This window comes from Zonotrichia albicollis, chromosome W, assembly GCF_047830755.1.
Source record: "Zonotrichia albicollis isolate bZonAlb1 chromosome W, bZonAlb1.hap1, whole genome shotgun sequence".
In the NCBI taxonomy this organism is placed as follows: Eukaryota; Metazoa; Chordata; class Aves; order Passeriformes; family Passerellidae; genus Zonotrichia; species Zonotrichia albicollis.
In genome coordinates, this window is record NC_133859.1 from 18,576,933 (window position 1) to 18,592,911 (window position 15,979).

The 15,979-nt window shown below is 44.7% G+C and overlaps 1 protein-coding gene and 1 non-coding gene across 10 annotated transcripts in view; both read right to left on the reverse strand.

The window, feature by feature from the left end:
• Positions 1–15,979, reverse strand: part of LOC141726929 (ubiquitin-associated protein 2-like) — a 197,520-nt gene that overhangs the window by 76,573 nt on the left and 104,968 nt on the right. For 7 of the 9 annotated variants that reach the window (XM_074532024.1, XM_074532029.1, XM_074532026.1 and 4 more), the window contains 3 exons: positions 4,942–5,213; positions 3,677–3,849; positions 1,730–1,937 (listed from right to left, as the gene is read on the reverse strand). In XM_074532024.1, coding sequence (XP_074388125.1) covers positions 1,730–1,937; positions 3,677–3,849; positions 4,942–5,213 — 653 coding nt within the window. The remainder of the gene's footprint in view (positions 1–1,729; positions 1,938–3,676; positions 3,850–4,941; positions 5,214–15,979) is intronic. The other 2 variants (XM_074532027.1, XM_074532028.1) reach the window with 2 other exon arrangements.
• On the reverse strand, positions 4,158–4,240 carry LOC141726985 (small nucleolar RNA SNORD121A). The gene has a single exon (XR_012577958.1). It is a non-coding gene; the product is annotated as a small nucleolar RNA SNORD121A (small nucleolar RNA).

Consider the following 15,979-nt stretch of genomic DNA (forward strand, 5'->3'; position numbering starts at 1 on the left):
ATATTCATTCTCAATTGAAAGACCAAAAAGACAGAAAATTAACTTTTTTATAGCCTTTAACAAAACCACATAATAAAGTTGTCTCGAGTATGAGGTGTACTGAACATACAGAATCCCATATACTGCCCATAATACACCCATAAGCTGGAGACCATCCCATCTACTGTATATAACATAAACTTCAGGTTCACACTGATATGAAAGAAAGAATTGCTATAACATATAGGAAATGGCTATGTTTTTGATCTAATGCAACTCACAATTTTAACTATCCAAGTTACACAGAGGCGCCAATTTTTTTCCATTGAAAGATAAGACTTGAGAGGCACCAGTTGTTTTTTGGATAACGCTGGAGTACAGAAGTGGATAGTCTATGCTTGATCCTCACGAGTAAATACTAGCTAGTGCAGAAGACAGATGTGACTGAGCCATTATATAACAAAGGCTAGGAGTAAATAAACTTACAAACTCTCACAAGTTCCTTAAATATTTGATAAAATAAATTCTCTTAAAACAAACCTACATTCCAAATACAAATAGAGTAGGTGCTTTTGAATATCTCCTGAGACTCTCTCTGTCCTAGATTAGATCTCTCCTTATGCTTTTTAAAATAAAAGATGAAACTAATTCCAATTGCAGTTTAAATCAAACAAAAGAGTAATGTTGGAAGGGCCACAAACAGTTTGGGATTCATTTTCTAGGTGCCATAATAATTTTATAAATAATATACCTTTGGATAGAAATGGTCAAGTTATGGCAAAATACCATAAATGATATTTACATACAGAAATAGTTCCTTTTTTAAAAACTAAGCTTCAGGGAAGGAAACAGCTAAGATGTCAAGTGTTACTTAGAATAAAGGTCAAACAGCAATTTAAGATGTCAAAACGCGTAAAAGCAGAGGCTCTTATATCCTATATACAAGAAATGGCTACAAAATAAGAAAAGAAAAAACAACAGAATGGACCTGGTGTCCTGGGGTGACGTTATGATGCTTGTATATCCCCATTCATCTGTTCTGTGCCTTTAAGACCGGCACTGAAGAGTGGAAGTTTTGTTTGGGTTTCTCTTATCAGGACACAGAGACAAGCAGTACACAGAGCTGGTTTTTTTTACTTCCAGCTTTGGGCTTGCTGCTTTTGCTTGTTGCTTTTGCTTGCTCTCTTTTTTCTGCTCTTGTTTCTGCTCTTGCTTCTGCTCTGCTTTCTGCCTCTGCTTATTAGCTAGTTCTAGCTAAACAGTCCACATTGCTTCCTGGACTGTTTCTCCTCTCCTGTTCCTGTGACCATCTCGAACCTGCTCTGGACTGGGACCCGGGAACACCAAGGGTTCGGCTGCAGCGGCTGGCCCAGCGCCGGAGGGACTGAGAACAGAGCAACCACCCCCGAAAGAGACTTTCTGATTTTGCCATCTTTCTCAGAGCGGTGTCATCGGGTATTGTTCATTTTGTGTGCTGGGGGGTGCGGGGCCAGTCAAATAAACAGGTTCTTTCCACCTCTCTCCGAGGAATTTTTTCCCGAACCGGTTGGGGGGAGGGGCCGTGTGGGTTTCGCTTTCTGGAGGGGCCCTCCTTTGCAGATTCTTTAACAAATTTGCCCTAAACCAGTACACCTGGGAATCAAAATACCACTTGGCTTGGTTAAAATATTAACATATTTGGGTAATACAAGTCTAACACTGATAAGAATATTTCCCTTTTTTCAAAGTCTTATTTCAGAATTTCACTCACTGTAACTGCAACAGGGGTTGGTTGAGATGGAGCCATGGAGCTTTCATACACTATCCTACTAAGCACAGAAGTCTGCTCATAGGAGGAAGTTGTTACTGGGCTGGTGCTCTGGGATGAGCAGGTCACACTGGAAGAGCTGACAGCAGAGGTTGTGTAGGTGGACTCCTGTACTGTATTGGATATTGGCAGAGAGGTATTCAAAGGATCACTGGAAAAAGTAAAAATTATTTATCAACATGGCACACTAGATCTCAAATATCTTTGTGAAAATATCAGCTCCTATATAGTTATCTAGAACTACCTTAAACATGGAGTCAAATATACATTATTTATACTAGAAAATCTAATGAGAAAAAATATATAATTTTACTTTGGTCCCCAGTAATCACTGCTTCAAAACCATCCACTGCACTAAGCATCATTCATCTTCCTCTTGCCAGCCCAACCAAAACAAGAGTTTACACACAAGCACTTTTTTGGTCATGTTATTTTCACCTTCCCAAAGGATATATTAATGAACATAAACTCTTTTTTAAACAAGTAGATCCATAAAGTCTGGTATATGATGAGAAACACAGTCTCTTTTAACAACAGAATTCTGTCATTAAAGTGTCAGTCAAACAGAACTATGTAAAGAGAAAAAATACTTTAAAATATGCAGGACTGTTTTACTTTCTAAACATCTTTTTTTTTAAGTTTACAGAACTAGAAATTATTGTGAAAATTAATTTTAATAATATTTCTGATTTAACTTTGGGAAACTTCTTTCAGAAGCCAATTTTTGAATGAATAAGGAAGAAAAAAGGGTTACAAGTATGTTGGCATTTATCATCATTTATCATTGGCCATTTTAGCATTTCAGTAAGAGGTTCTACATAATGAAAGATCGGCTTTTTTTCTCATCCCATAGAAGCATCAGATTTATAATCTGGTGCCAATGTACTAATACACATACGTGGTACAAAGATCATCTCTCCTGGACCAAAAATCAGAAGACAAAAATTGTGTTGTGAGGAACAAACCCTCAAACAACTTTGAAAATCAGAAAAACTACACATAACATCGCAATGTTATAAAGGGTAGCTTAATTTTAAGGTTATATACATTCATGTCATCTCCAGCTTCATACTGACCCATCTAGGGAGATTTTGATTGTAATTAGAAAATAAATTTCTTCTTTAAGATGTCATCTACAGAAAACACTTTACAGAATCAATTAGGTTGAAAAAGACCTCTGAGATCATTGAGTCCAACGTATAACTAAATATCACCTTGTCAATCAGACCTTGGCACTAAGTGCCACATCCAGTCTTTCCTTAAACACCTGCAGGGACAGTGACTCTACCACCATCTGGGGCAGCCCATTCCAATGTCTAATCACCCTTTCTGGGAAAAATTCCTCCTAATGTCCAACCTGAACCTCCTCTGTTGCAGCTTAAGACTGTGTCCTCTTGTTCTGTCCCTTGTTCCCTGGGAGCAGAGCCCAACCCCCACCTGGCTGCACTCTCCTGTCAGGGGGTTGTAGAGAGTGAGAAGGTCCCCCCTGAGCCTCCTTTTCTCCAGGCTAAACATCCCCAGCGCCCTCAGCTGCTCCTCACAGGACATGCACTCCAGACCCTTCACCAGTTTTGTTGCCCTTCTCTGGACTCACTCCAGCACCTTAATGTCCTCCCTGAATTGAGGGGCCCAGAACTGGACACAGGACTCGAGGTGTGACCTCACCAGTGCCAAGTACAGGGGAAGAATTATTTCCCTGGCCCTGCTGACCACACTATTGCTGATACAGGCCACGATGCCATTGACCTTGGCCACCTGGGCACATGTTCACCTTATATGTCATCATATTTCTCCCTCTCATTACATGGCAATTGTGCCTTGACATTTTTGGCACAAACTTGACCCCTTAAAAAAGGCATGCAAGAATGTAGGAGGGGAGTTCAGACATACTTGACAGATTTTGTGTACAAGCTATTGTTGGTTGCCTGGCTGGTATTCTCACTGCTTGAAGTTGATCCAAATTCTGTGAGCATAGGCTCTGATCCAAACTCCATAGCTCCAAACTGAACATTTAATCCTGTCACATCTGCTGATCCAGGCATCTCCACTGCTGAGGCAGGAATCTTAAAGGAGGACAAAACCCAAGATAATTCCTTTTCATGCACTATCTGTATTAAAGGTATAAGTAACTGTCAGTCTTGTCCCTTAACTACAGGCTTCTTCAGTTACTGGCTCAGCCTTTGCTGCTAACTAGATCTGTGACAACCCCCCATCTTACATAAACTAACTACATTATTGTAACCTGAAATTAATTCATTGATTCTGTGCCCTGATCTGGAGCTGAAAGAGTAAGCCATACTATTCGACAATATCAAAGTGTCATCTGTGATCATCCCCCTCAGCCAATATTCATCTTGTGGCTACTAAGTCAATCCAAAAATCACATAGTAAGAGTCATTTTCCACACAGAACAATTAGATATGTGCTTGGAAAAGACACCACTGTATTTTGAACCTAAAAACTATTCAGCTTTGAATTTCCTGCTTTATAAACAAGAAACAGACCATGGTCCTTGCTCTCCTTCTTCCTAGAAACTTATACATAGAATCATTAAGGTTGGAAAAGACCCTTAAGATCAAGTCCTACCATTACTCTAAGTCCACAACTAAACCATGTCTCTAAGCACCACATCTACATGTTTTTTAAAAAACTCCAAGGATGGTGACTCCACCACCTTCCTGGGCAGCCTGTTGCAATGCTTGACAACCCTTTCCGTAAAGAAATTTTTCCTAATATCCTATCTAAACCTCCCTGGACACAACTTGCAGCCATTTCCTCTTGTCTTGTCAATTGTTACCTGGAAGAAGAGACCAACCCCCACCTGGCTCCATCCTCCTGTCAGTTGTAGAGAGGGAGAAGGTCCCTCCAAGCCTCCTTTTCTCCAGGCTAAGGCCCCCCAGCTCCCTCAGCTGCTCCTCACAGGACTTGTACTCCAGCCTCTTCACCAGCTTCATTACCCTTCTCTGTACTTGCTTCAGAACCTCAATATCCTTCCTGAATTGAGGAGCCCAGAACTAGACACAGGACTCAAGGTGTGGCCTCACCAGTGCCAAGTACAGAGGGAAAATCGCTTCCCTGATCCTGCTGGCCATACTATTGCTGATACAAGCTTTTATATGCGTATATGTTTACTATGGACAAACTCAATTACCCACCTTGGATGCTGGAATTATCCTCCGTTTTGGTGGTTTTAGCTGCTTCTGCTGGGTTTGGTGGGCAGTCACTTCCTGATTATCCATAGATATAGTGGGGAGCTGTAACATTTTGCTAACAGCGGTAGAGGTGTCTACTGGTAATGGCTTGTGGAGTTTTACCTGGGAGAAGGACTCCAGCCCAGGAGGAGGAACAGGGGCTGTCTGTGTTTGTTGTTGCTGCCGCTGGGTCAGATGGATTAGAACTGGGGATGGTTGAGGCTGCGATTTCAAGTCTGGTCAGTGTTGGGAAAAAGAAACATCAAAATTAAAGTACTGAACTCTGCTCTTCATGCTTCTGCCATTTATGAAACAATCTGGGTGACCTGACACACTAGACAGCTATGATTTCATAGAGCACGCAAGTCTCTTTCAGACATCACACAAGCTTCATACTGAACATTACCACTGTAATAATAAAGCTAACATTTGATATTCACTACTTTATATTGGAATATAATCCCAATATTACCAGGTGGAAAGTGCCTAGGCTCTTCTGGCCCTTGCTGCTTGGCCTGAGGTGGCAGCTGTGGTATTTCACCACAGAGATACCTCTGGCTGGCTGGATGTTGCAGCTAGGCAATGGAACAAGTCCAGGCTTGCAGGACCTCAGGCTTTACCTCTGATGGAAAGGCTCCAGGCTAGGTGAAGAGTAAAAGGAGAGGATTCTGACGGAGGGTTATATCCAGAGTTTTATTCCAAGGTCACGGACACCTGAATCTTGGTAACAGCTCCAACAGAATGCTGACCACATGGTCTCAAGGTCCTTTTTAAGCCCAGGGGGAGGGGGACGGGAAAGGACAGGTGAGCCACCAACCAGGTGGGAGGGGGTGGGTCTCAGGGGGCAAGTGACACATAGACCAATGACCCCAGGGCTTAGGGGCATCTTTTGAACTTCTGCCAACCAGACGACACCCCTGCTTGAATGTTAAGCTTGATGGACAGGAGGCAAGGGGAGGGGAAAAGGTATTACCACACCTGGGAAAGGACTGGGAAGTCTAAGAGAGGAAATGGCAACACACTGCAACAACTTTAAATAAACAGCTGTGGGCAAGCATTATTTAGAATCATTGAAATGTTTAGGTTGGAAAAGACCTCTGAGTCCTACCACTAACCCAGCATTGCCAAATCCAACATTAAACCATGTCCCTAAGCACCACATCTACACAGCTTTTAAAATACCTCCAGGGACGGTGACTCCACCACTTCCCTGGACAGCTTGATAACACTGTCCATAAAGTAATTTTCCCTAAAATCCAATCTAAACTTTCCCTGGAACAACTTAAAGCTGTTTCTTCTTGTGTTGTTATGTGTTACCTGGGAGAAGAAACTGATCCACATGTTGTTACAACCTCCTTTCAGTTAGCTGTGGAGAGCAATAAGGTCCCCTGAGCCTCCTTTTCTCCAGATTAAACACCTCCAGCTCCCTCAGCTGCTCCTCATAGGACTTCTTCATTGCTCTTCTCTGAACACACTCCACCATCGCAATATCTTTCTTGTAGTGAGAGGCAAAAAATTCAACACAGGATTCAAGGTATGGCCTCACGAGTGCCAAGTACAGGGGAAGAGTCATTTCCCTGGACCTGCTGGCCACACTATTGCTGATACAGGCCAGGATGCCACTGACCTTCTTGGCCACCTGGGCACACACTAGCACATGTTCAGCTGGCTGTTGACCAGCACCCCAAGTCCTTTTCTGCTGGGCCACTTTCCAGCCACTCTTCCCCAGCCTGTAGCACTGCAGGGGATTGGTGTAGGTACACAGTTTGTCAGTTTGTGGTAATTGGGAATGGGGCTGTGGCTGAGCCTCATCCCTAACGGGCTACAACTGTGAAAAGCAGGTGAACAGTATTGAAAGCAATGAGACATGGAGTGCTGAGGTATGCTGACCAATCACAAAAGGGAACAGAAGGCACACAGGTGCAATACAGGAACAATGAGGGGTAAAAAAGGTTGGGCTAAAGAACAAAACGGGTGGACACTTGCAGCCTTCTGAAGTGATGTTACTCTGTATGAGAATGCTTAAAGCTTTCTGATATTGTATGGTGATACTCTGTGTATTGTGGCCATCTCGACTGTGGCAGGTGCTGTGGCATATGCTGTGACAGGTTGGTGTGACCCAAGTGCAGGACCCAGCACTTGGCCATGTTGAACTGAATACCATTGGCCTCAGCCCATTAATCCACCCTGTCCAGAGCCCTCTGCAGAACCTTCCTACCCTCCAGCAGATCAACACTCCCAACTAACTTGGTATTCTCTGCAAATTTATAGACCTAGCCAACAGTATACACATTCAAGCCATGAACAGCCAGTGCCTCCAGGAGAATGTTGTGGGAGACAGTGTCAAAGGCTTTACTAAACTCCAGGGAGACAACATCCACAGCCTTTGCCTCATCCACTAGGCAGGTTGCCCTGTCATAGAAGAAGATCAGGTTGGTCAAGCAGGACCTGCCTTTCCTAAACCCATGCTGGCTGGGCCTGATCCCCTGGTTGTTCTGTAGGTGCCATGTGATGGCACTCAAGATTATCTGGTCAATTACCTTCCCTGGAAATGAGGTCAGGCTGACAGGCCTGTAGTTCCCCAGATCCTACTTCCAACCCTTCTTTTGGATGGACATGATATTTGCTAAATTCCAGTCTTCTGGGACCTCCTTTGTTAGCCAGGACTTGTGATAAATGATTCAAAGTGGCTTGGTGAGCACTTCTGTCAGCTCCTTCAGTACCCTTGGGTGGAGCCCATCCAGCCCCAAGGACTTGTGTGTGTCTTAGTGGTGTAGCAAGTCATTGACCATTTCTCCTTGGATTGTGAGGGCTTCATTCTGCTACCTGTCTCCATCTTCCAGCTCAGGGGGCTGGGCACCAAGAGAACAAACTGGTCTTGTTATAAAAGTCTGAAGCAAAGAAGGCATTGAGTACCTCAGCTCTTTCCTCATCCTTTGCCACTATGCTTTCCCACACACCCAATTAAGGATATTCTCCTTGTCCTGCCTTTTGCTAATGTCCTAGGGTGATATTATGATGCTTGTATCCCAAGTCCTCTGTTCTGTTTATGCTGGATATTATGTTCTGTGCCTTCAAGACTGGCTCTGAAGAGCCAAGTTTTGTTTTGTTATCAGCCTGCTCACTCCCCCACAGTTGTCGGGAAACAGACATGGGGCAGTACATAGGGCTGCTCTTGCTTTCGCTTTGCTCTTGGTCCTGCTTTGCTCTTGCTTTTGCTTGTTAGCTAGTTTAGCTAAGCAGTCTGGATTTTCCCTGGACTGTTTTTCTTTCCCTTTTCTTTGAACTGTTCGAACATGCTCCAGACTGGGACCTGGAACACACTGAGAGTTTGCACTTTGTGGCCTGCAGCAGCCATTCCCAGCAGTAGAGGGACTGATAAAAGAGCGACCACTCCCAGGAGAGACTTTCTGAATTTGTAATCTCTTCAGAGCAGTGAAAGAGTTTTGCCATCTGGTATTGTGCGCTGGGGGCGCTGTGCCTGTTAAATAAAAAGGTTCTTTCCACTTCTCTCTGAGGAATCCTTCCCGAACCGCTTGGGGGAAGAGGCTGTGTGGATTTGCTTTCTGGAGGGGCGCCCTTTGGAGGTTTTCTCCCAAATTTGCCCTAAACCAGGACAGCTGCTGATATATTTATAGAAACATTTTTTATTGTCTTTTATGGCAGTAGCCAGATTGAGTTCTATCTGGTCTTTGGCCCTTCTAATTTTTTCCCACCATCCTTGTAATCCTTGCAAGTTGCTTGCCCCTTTGTCCAAGGATGACAGACTCTCTTTTTTCCGCCCAAGTTCCAGCCAAAGGTCTCTGTTCAACCAAGCTGGTCTTTTTCATCAGCTAGTCTTCTGGCACATGAAGACTGCCTACACCTTTAGAATTTCCTTCTTGAAGAATGTCCAACCTTCCTGGATTCCTTTGTCCTTCAGGACTGCCTCCCACAGGACTCCATTAACCCATCTCTTAAACAGGCCAAAGTCTGCCCTCTGGAAGTCCAACGTAGCAGTTCTGCTGACCCTTATCCTCGCTTTTCCAAGAATCCAAAACTGTCATTTTGTGATCGCTGTGCCAAAGACAGCCTCTGACCACCACATCATCCACCAGTCCTCTGTTCACAAACAGCAGGTCCAGCAGAGCACCTCCCCTGGTTGGCTCAGCAGCTGTGTCAGGAAGTTCTCTTCCACACACTCCAGGAACCTCCTAGACTGTTTCCTCTCCAGTGTGTTGTATTTTCAGTACACATCTGGTAAGTTTACATTCTGGACAAGAACAAGGACTAAAGATTGTGAGACTTCTCCCAGTTGTTTATAGAATATGTCATCTGCCTCTTCATTCTGGTTGGGTGGTCTATAACAGATTCACACCTGGATATCTGCCCTGTTGGCCTTCCCTTGGATTCCTCCCCATGAACCCTACACTTTATCGTCACCATCATTAAGCTCCAGGCAATCAAGACACTCCCCATAACATACAGGGCTACCCCACTGCCTCTCCTTCTTTGCCTGTCGCTTCTGAAGAGTTTATAGCCATCCACTGCAGCTTTCCAGTTGTGTGAATCATACCACCATGTTTCCATGATGGCAGCTATGTCATAATTATCCTGCTGCACCATGGCTTCCAGCTCCTCCTGTTGTCCATGCTGTGTTTCTGGGTGTAGATGCACTTCATTTGGGCTATTGATCCTGCTACCTTTTTGAGGGGGAGAAGCTCCAATTCCTGTGTGACCATTCTCAGGCACTTCTGGGATTTCTAACAAACCAATAACCCTTGTGGAGCATCTCACAATGGGATGATGTAATTTTATTAGTCATGAAGTGAGACTCACTGGCCCATTAACAGAAGATATCTCACCAAAGGGAGGATTGGTTGTGGAAGAGATAAAGAAAACTGCCCCACCTGGTTGTAACAGGTGGCCCAATTAACAGAAGATAATTGCCCCACTGTTGCAGACATCTTTTCACTAAAAATCCTTTCTTAGAATTTTTTCCCTTCTGAGGAGCTGAGGCCTCAGAAACAAAATGTAAACAATGGTTATCTGCTGCTGTGGAATGCAACAGGTCGATCCGTGATTGGTCTCCTGTGGATGTTTGGATTTGGTGACCAGTCATGGCAGAGCTGGCTCTTGCTCTCTGTCCAAGCCAGCTACCTTTGTTATAATTCTTTTCTATTCTATTCTTAGCTAGCCTTCTGAGGAAACCTTCCTTCTATTCTTTTAAGAGTAGTTATAATGTAATATATATATATCATAAAATAATAAATCAAGCCTTCTGAACATGGAGTTAACATTCTCATCTCTCACCTCACCTGAAGACCACTGTGACCACTGTCACACCCCACCTCTAATAGATGGCAATAGAATACACATCCCCAGCCACATCTTGCAACCTAAGACATTATCCACCACTTATTCTATTACCATCTGCATCATACCCAAATCAATAAACTCTACACAATGAAACCTTACACATAGTTCTCACCTAAGAATAGGTTTCCCTGTGGTATACGATGGGTTTCTCCATCTTTCTGCGTTACCCACCAAGTGTAACCAGGTCCTTGAGCAAAAACAATCACACAAATGGGTTTGTCTTTGCCTGAGGTGGGATTAATCCAAACAGTCTTTCCTAAAATACCTTTCATGTGTACAACAGGAACTTCAACTCCATCCACTGTGTGCAAGGGTTCAGACTGGGCAGGACCAGCTTGATTGATAGACCCTCAGGTGTTGACCATCCAGGTGGCTTTTGCTAAGTTCATTTCCCAATTGCTAAAGGTTCCCTCGCCAAGTGCCTTCAGGGTAGTCTTAAGTAGTCCATTGCACCATTCAACTTCCCTGGCAGCTGGTGCATGATAAGGGATATGATATATGCATTCAATACCATGTTCTATGGCCCAGGTGTTGATAAGGCTGTTCTTGAAATGGGTCCCGTTGTCTGAATCAATTCTCTCAGGGGTGCCATGTCTCCACAGGATTTGCTTTTCAAGGCCCAGGATGGTGTTCCGGGCAGTGGCATGAGGCACAGGGTAGGTCTCCAACCATCCTGTGGTGGCTTCCACCATGGTCAACACATAGAGCTTGCCTTAGCGTGTCTGGGGCAGTGTGATGTAGTCCATCTGCCAGGCCTCCCCATACTTATATTTGGACCACCGCCCACCATACCATAGAGGCTTCACTTGCTTGGCCTGTTTGATGGCAGCACACGTCTCACAGTCATGGGTAGCCTGAGAAATACTGTCCATGGTTAGATCCACTCCTCGATCTCGTGCCCACTTATAGGTGGCATCTCTACCCTGATGACCTGAGATATCATGAGCCCATCGAGCAAGGAACAACTCTCCCTTGTGTTGCCAATATAAATCTTTCTTTGACACCTCTATCTTTGCAGCCTGGTCTACCTGCTGATTGCTTTGGTGCTCCTCATTAGCCCGAGTCTCAGGGACATGGGCATCTACATGACGGACTTTCACAGATAGCTTTTCTACCCAAGTGGCAATGTCTTTCCATTCATCAGCAGCCCAAATTGGTTTCCCTCTACGTTGCCAGTTAGCCTTTTTCCACCTCTCCAGCCATCCCCACAGAGCATTGGCTACCATCCATGAATCAGTGTAAAGGTAGAGCTTTGGCCACCTCTCTCTCTCAGCAATGTCTAGGGCCAGTTGAACAGCTTTGAGTTCAGCAAATTGGCTTGATCCACCTTCTCCTTCACTAGCTTCTGCGATCTGTCATGTGAGGTTCCATATGGCTGCTTTCCACTTTCTTTTCATCTCTACAATGTGACAGGAACTGTCAGTGTAAAGACCGTATCATGTTTCTTCTGCTGGTATTTGGTTGTACAGTGGAGCTTCTTCAGCCTGTGTTACCTGTTCCTGCTCCTCTTCATCAGTGAGACCAAAGTTTTCACCTTCCGGCCAGTTTGTAATTATCTCCAAAATCCCAGGGCAATTCTGGTTTCCAATCCAGGCGTGCTGTGTGATGAGGACAATCCATTTGCTCCATGGGGCATCAGTGGCATGGTGAGTGAAAGGAACCTTGCCTTTGAACATCCACCCCAGCACCGGTAGTCGGGGTGCCAGGAGGAGTTGTGTATCTGTGCCAATGACCTCTGAGGCGGCTTGAACTCCTTGATAGGTGGCCAGCATTTCCTTCTCTGTTGGAGTATAGTTGGCTTCAGACCCTCTGTAGCTTTGACTCCAGAATCCCAGTGGTCAGCCTCGAGTCTCCCCAGGCGCCTTCTGCCAAAGGCTCCAGGACAAGCCATTGTTCCCAGCTGCAGAGTAAAGTACATTCTTCACCTCTGGTCCTGTCCTGACTGGGCCAAGGGCTACTGCATGAACGACTTCCTGCTTGATCTGGGAAAAGGCTTGTTGCTGTTCAGGGCCCGGGTGGAAAGTGTTCTTCTTGCAGGTAACCAGGTAGAGTGGGCTCACTATCTGGCTGTAATCAGGAGTATGCATTCTCCAAAAACCTATGGTGCCTAGGAAAACTTGAGTATCCTTCTTGCTGGTCAGTGGAGACATCACGATGATCTTATTGATGACCTCAGTGGGAATCTGACACTGTCCATCTTGCCACTTTACTCCCAGGAAGTGGATCTCTCAGGCAGATCCCTTAAGTTTGCTCTTCTTGATGGCGAAGCCAGCTTCCAGCAGAATCTGGATGATCCTCTCTGCTTTCTCAAACACTTCTGCTGCCATATTTCCCCACATAATGATATCATCAATGTACTGCAGGTGTTGTGGAGCTTCACCCTTTTCCAGTGCAGCCTGGATCAGTCCATGGCAGATGGTGGGGCTGTGCTTCCACCCCTGGGGCAGTCGGTTACAGGTGTACTGCACGCCCCCCCTAGGTGAAAGCAAACTGAGGCTTGCATTCTGCTGTCAGAGGAATGGAGAAAAACACGTTAGCAATGTCAATAGTGGCGTACCAGTTTGCTGCCTTGGACTCCAGCTCATACTGGAGTTCCAGCATGTCCAGCACAGCAGTGCTCAGCAGTGGTGTCACTTCATTGAAGCCACAATAGTCCACAGTCAATCTTCATTCTCGGTCAGACTTGCGCACAGGCTAAATGGGACTGTTGAAGGGTGAGTGGGCCTTACTGACCACGCCTTGGCTCTCCAGCTCAGGGATCATTTTGTGGATGGGGATCATGGCATCCCCATTCATCCGATACTGCTGGTGGTGCACCGTCAAGGTGGCCATTGGTACTCGTTGCTCTTCCACCCTTGGGAGTCCTACTGCAGATGGGTTTTTCTGATAGTCCAGGCAAGGTGTTTAACTGCTTAATGTCCTCTGCCTCTAGAGCAGCTATTCCAAAAGCCCACCTGAGTCCCTTTGGGTCTTTGTAATAGCCGTTCCAGAAGAAGTCTATGTCTAGAATACAGGGCTCATCTGGGCCAGTCAGAATAGGATGTTTCTGCCACTCCTTCCCAGTCAGGCTCCCCTCAGCTTCCAATAGGCTAAGCTGCTGCGATCCCCCCGTCACCCCAGCAATTGAAGCAGGTTCTGCCCCCACATGTCCCAATGGCATTAGGATACACTGCCCACCAGTATCAACTAATGCTTCATATTTTTGTGGCAGGGCCCCTCTAGCCCTGGTTATCATTTCTTTCCTGGGCATACATACTAGATGTTCCTTCAAGGGGATCCAACAGATCATCCTCCCTTCTCTAATACCCAGCAGCTTGGTGATGAGAGGATGAGGCTACCTTCACTTTAGTGGAACTCTCTCAGTTAGTGTTTTCCTCCTTGAGTTCATGCACCTGTGCTGCCAGGGCAGAAGAGGGTTTCCCATCCCACCTTCCCATGTCTTCCCCGTGGTCATGAAAAAAGAACCACAGGTCAGCTCGTGGGGTGTACCCTCTCTCTCTTGCTGTGGGACTTTCGGCTCTGAGTTTGGGGCCTGTGACTTGCACTGCTGCGGTGTGGGAACTGTTCCTCCTCACCTCCTCCCTCATCTCCTCTTGGAGGATCTTAATTACAGCAGACATGAGCCTGTATGGGGCCATTGATAATATTCTCATAAATTCTAAGTTTGTGTGCGACAGAACCCACTGTTTCTCAGTTGTTATTGGCATTAATCATTGCAATGAAGGTGGTGTATTGAGATGGCCCTAGATTTGCCAGACTCCACATCATCTGCCCTGGGCACCTGACCTTGTCGGGGTCATCATCATGCTGTCCTTCCCTCCCAAAGAGTACCTCCAATACCACCAGTTCTCTCAGCTGTTGGATCCCTTCCTCAAGGGTTTTCCAGCGCATTCTTTGGTGGCGCTCCTGCATTCTCTCCCTGTGGACAAACCTCTCTCTGACACTCATTAAAAGCCACTCCCAGAGGGAAAGGGGCCCTGGCTCCCTTAAAAATACCTGATTCATACTCGAGTCCTGGGTCAAGGGTCCCAAATTCCTTGCCTCACCACCATCCAGTTGCACACCTGTACCCATAAGGTCCCAGACTCAAAGTAACCAGGTTGTATAGGCTTCACGCCCCTGTCATACAATGTCTTTCTGCAGATTACAGACTTTCGTATGTCAGGGACTCAGTGATGATCTCAACCGTTGGCTCCCCTGCAGATTGTGAGGGCCCTCCTTTCTTATCATTATTATCTGACTGCTCTGATTTCATCTTAGACTTCTTCGTTTCTACAGGGGTGACTGCTGCTGGCTGTGACTGCCCTTGCAGTTCAGCTGGAACCTGGACGGTTGTAACATCTGTGGGTTCCACTGCTGCCCTATTAGACTCTCCCTCTTCGAGCCAGGGGAAGGGTTCTCACCAGCTGGGGAAATATACTCCTTCAGCTATTGAAGTTGTCCATATATTGAAGTTGGAGGGGAGATGACCCACCTTGCGTTGGTCAGCATCGACTCCACTTTATTGATCAAACAATCACCTTTTATAACAGTGTTAATTCACTTCATGCATATTGCAAAATCTGAGCTCACAATAGGTCAGAGATAACATACCAATCCCTCCTTATGTTTCCAATACCAAGATTTGGGTTCTCAAAATTATTCTTGCTTTCCCAAAACAGCCAAAGATAGAACATCCACTTGTTATGAGAAAGCTGCCTGAGAACTCTGATGTGCAAGGCTCTCAAGGCCTTCATGTTTGCCACTTTTACCTGTAGTTAGAAATAATCTGAGAACCTCTGCTGTTCACAGAAACAGGCTGTGAGAATCTGCTCCTCACAGCTGCCTTCTAGGCCATCCCTGAAAAAATCTCCAACAACTCCCGGTTTTTTCTTTTTTTTTGCACAAGGAGGTTGGTATGCTAGGTCTCTCTATCATTATTCTGACCATATCTTGAATACCACCAAGAATACAAAGCAAAACAAACAAAGCATTCAAAAGTACACTCAGTATCTCTATAAGGTTCCCCAGCCATGGTCCGAGCAATGGCTTTTACTCCAAAGGGTTAAAAGGCTGTCAGCTAGTTTTCACATCCACCTCTTAATTGGGTTTCTCAGAAAAGTTCAAGATCAGTTTTACAGACTGTAATCCTTTGGCTCAAATGGCATCAGCTGGGTTATTTCTCAGTCCTTGGTTGATTTGGAGTAGTGAACAATTAGCATGCATTTAAAACACTTAAAATATCTAAACTTAACAGACTTATTTTAAGATCAACAAAACTTACATGTAAAATCAATTAACTCTAATAAAACTTAAACCAAAATCAGAAAAGTTCTATGGGCTAACTGTCACACTCTTTGTAACATAAAAATAGGCAATTCTAACAACTATCACATTATAAGCAATATTCTCAGCTAGCAAGGTTTAAATGCCTATCATAAAAGCATAAATCTATCTAACATCACTCAAACTTAATAATATTTAGACTTAAAATACTTAAAATATTTAAACTTAACAAAACTTAACATTACCTAAGCTTAATTTTAACAAAATCAGCTGATTTTAAATTCTATATAACTTATACTTAATATAATTTTAATTTTAACACAAAACTTTTGGTCAACAAAAGTTTGCTTGCTTGCAATCATGATAAAAAGCAAGTGAT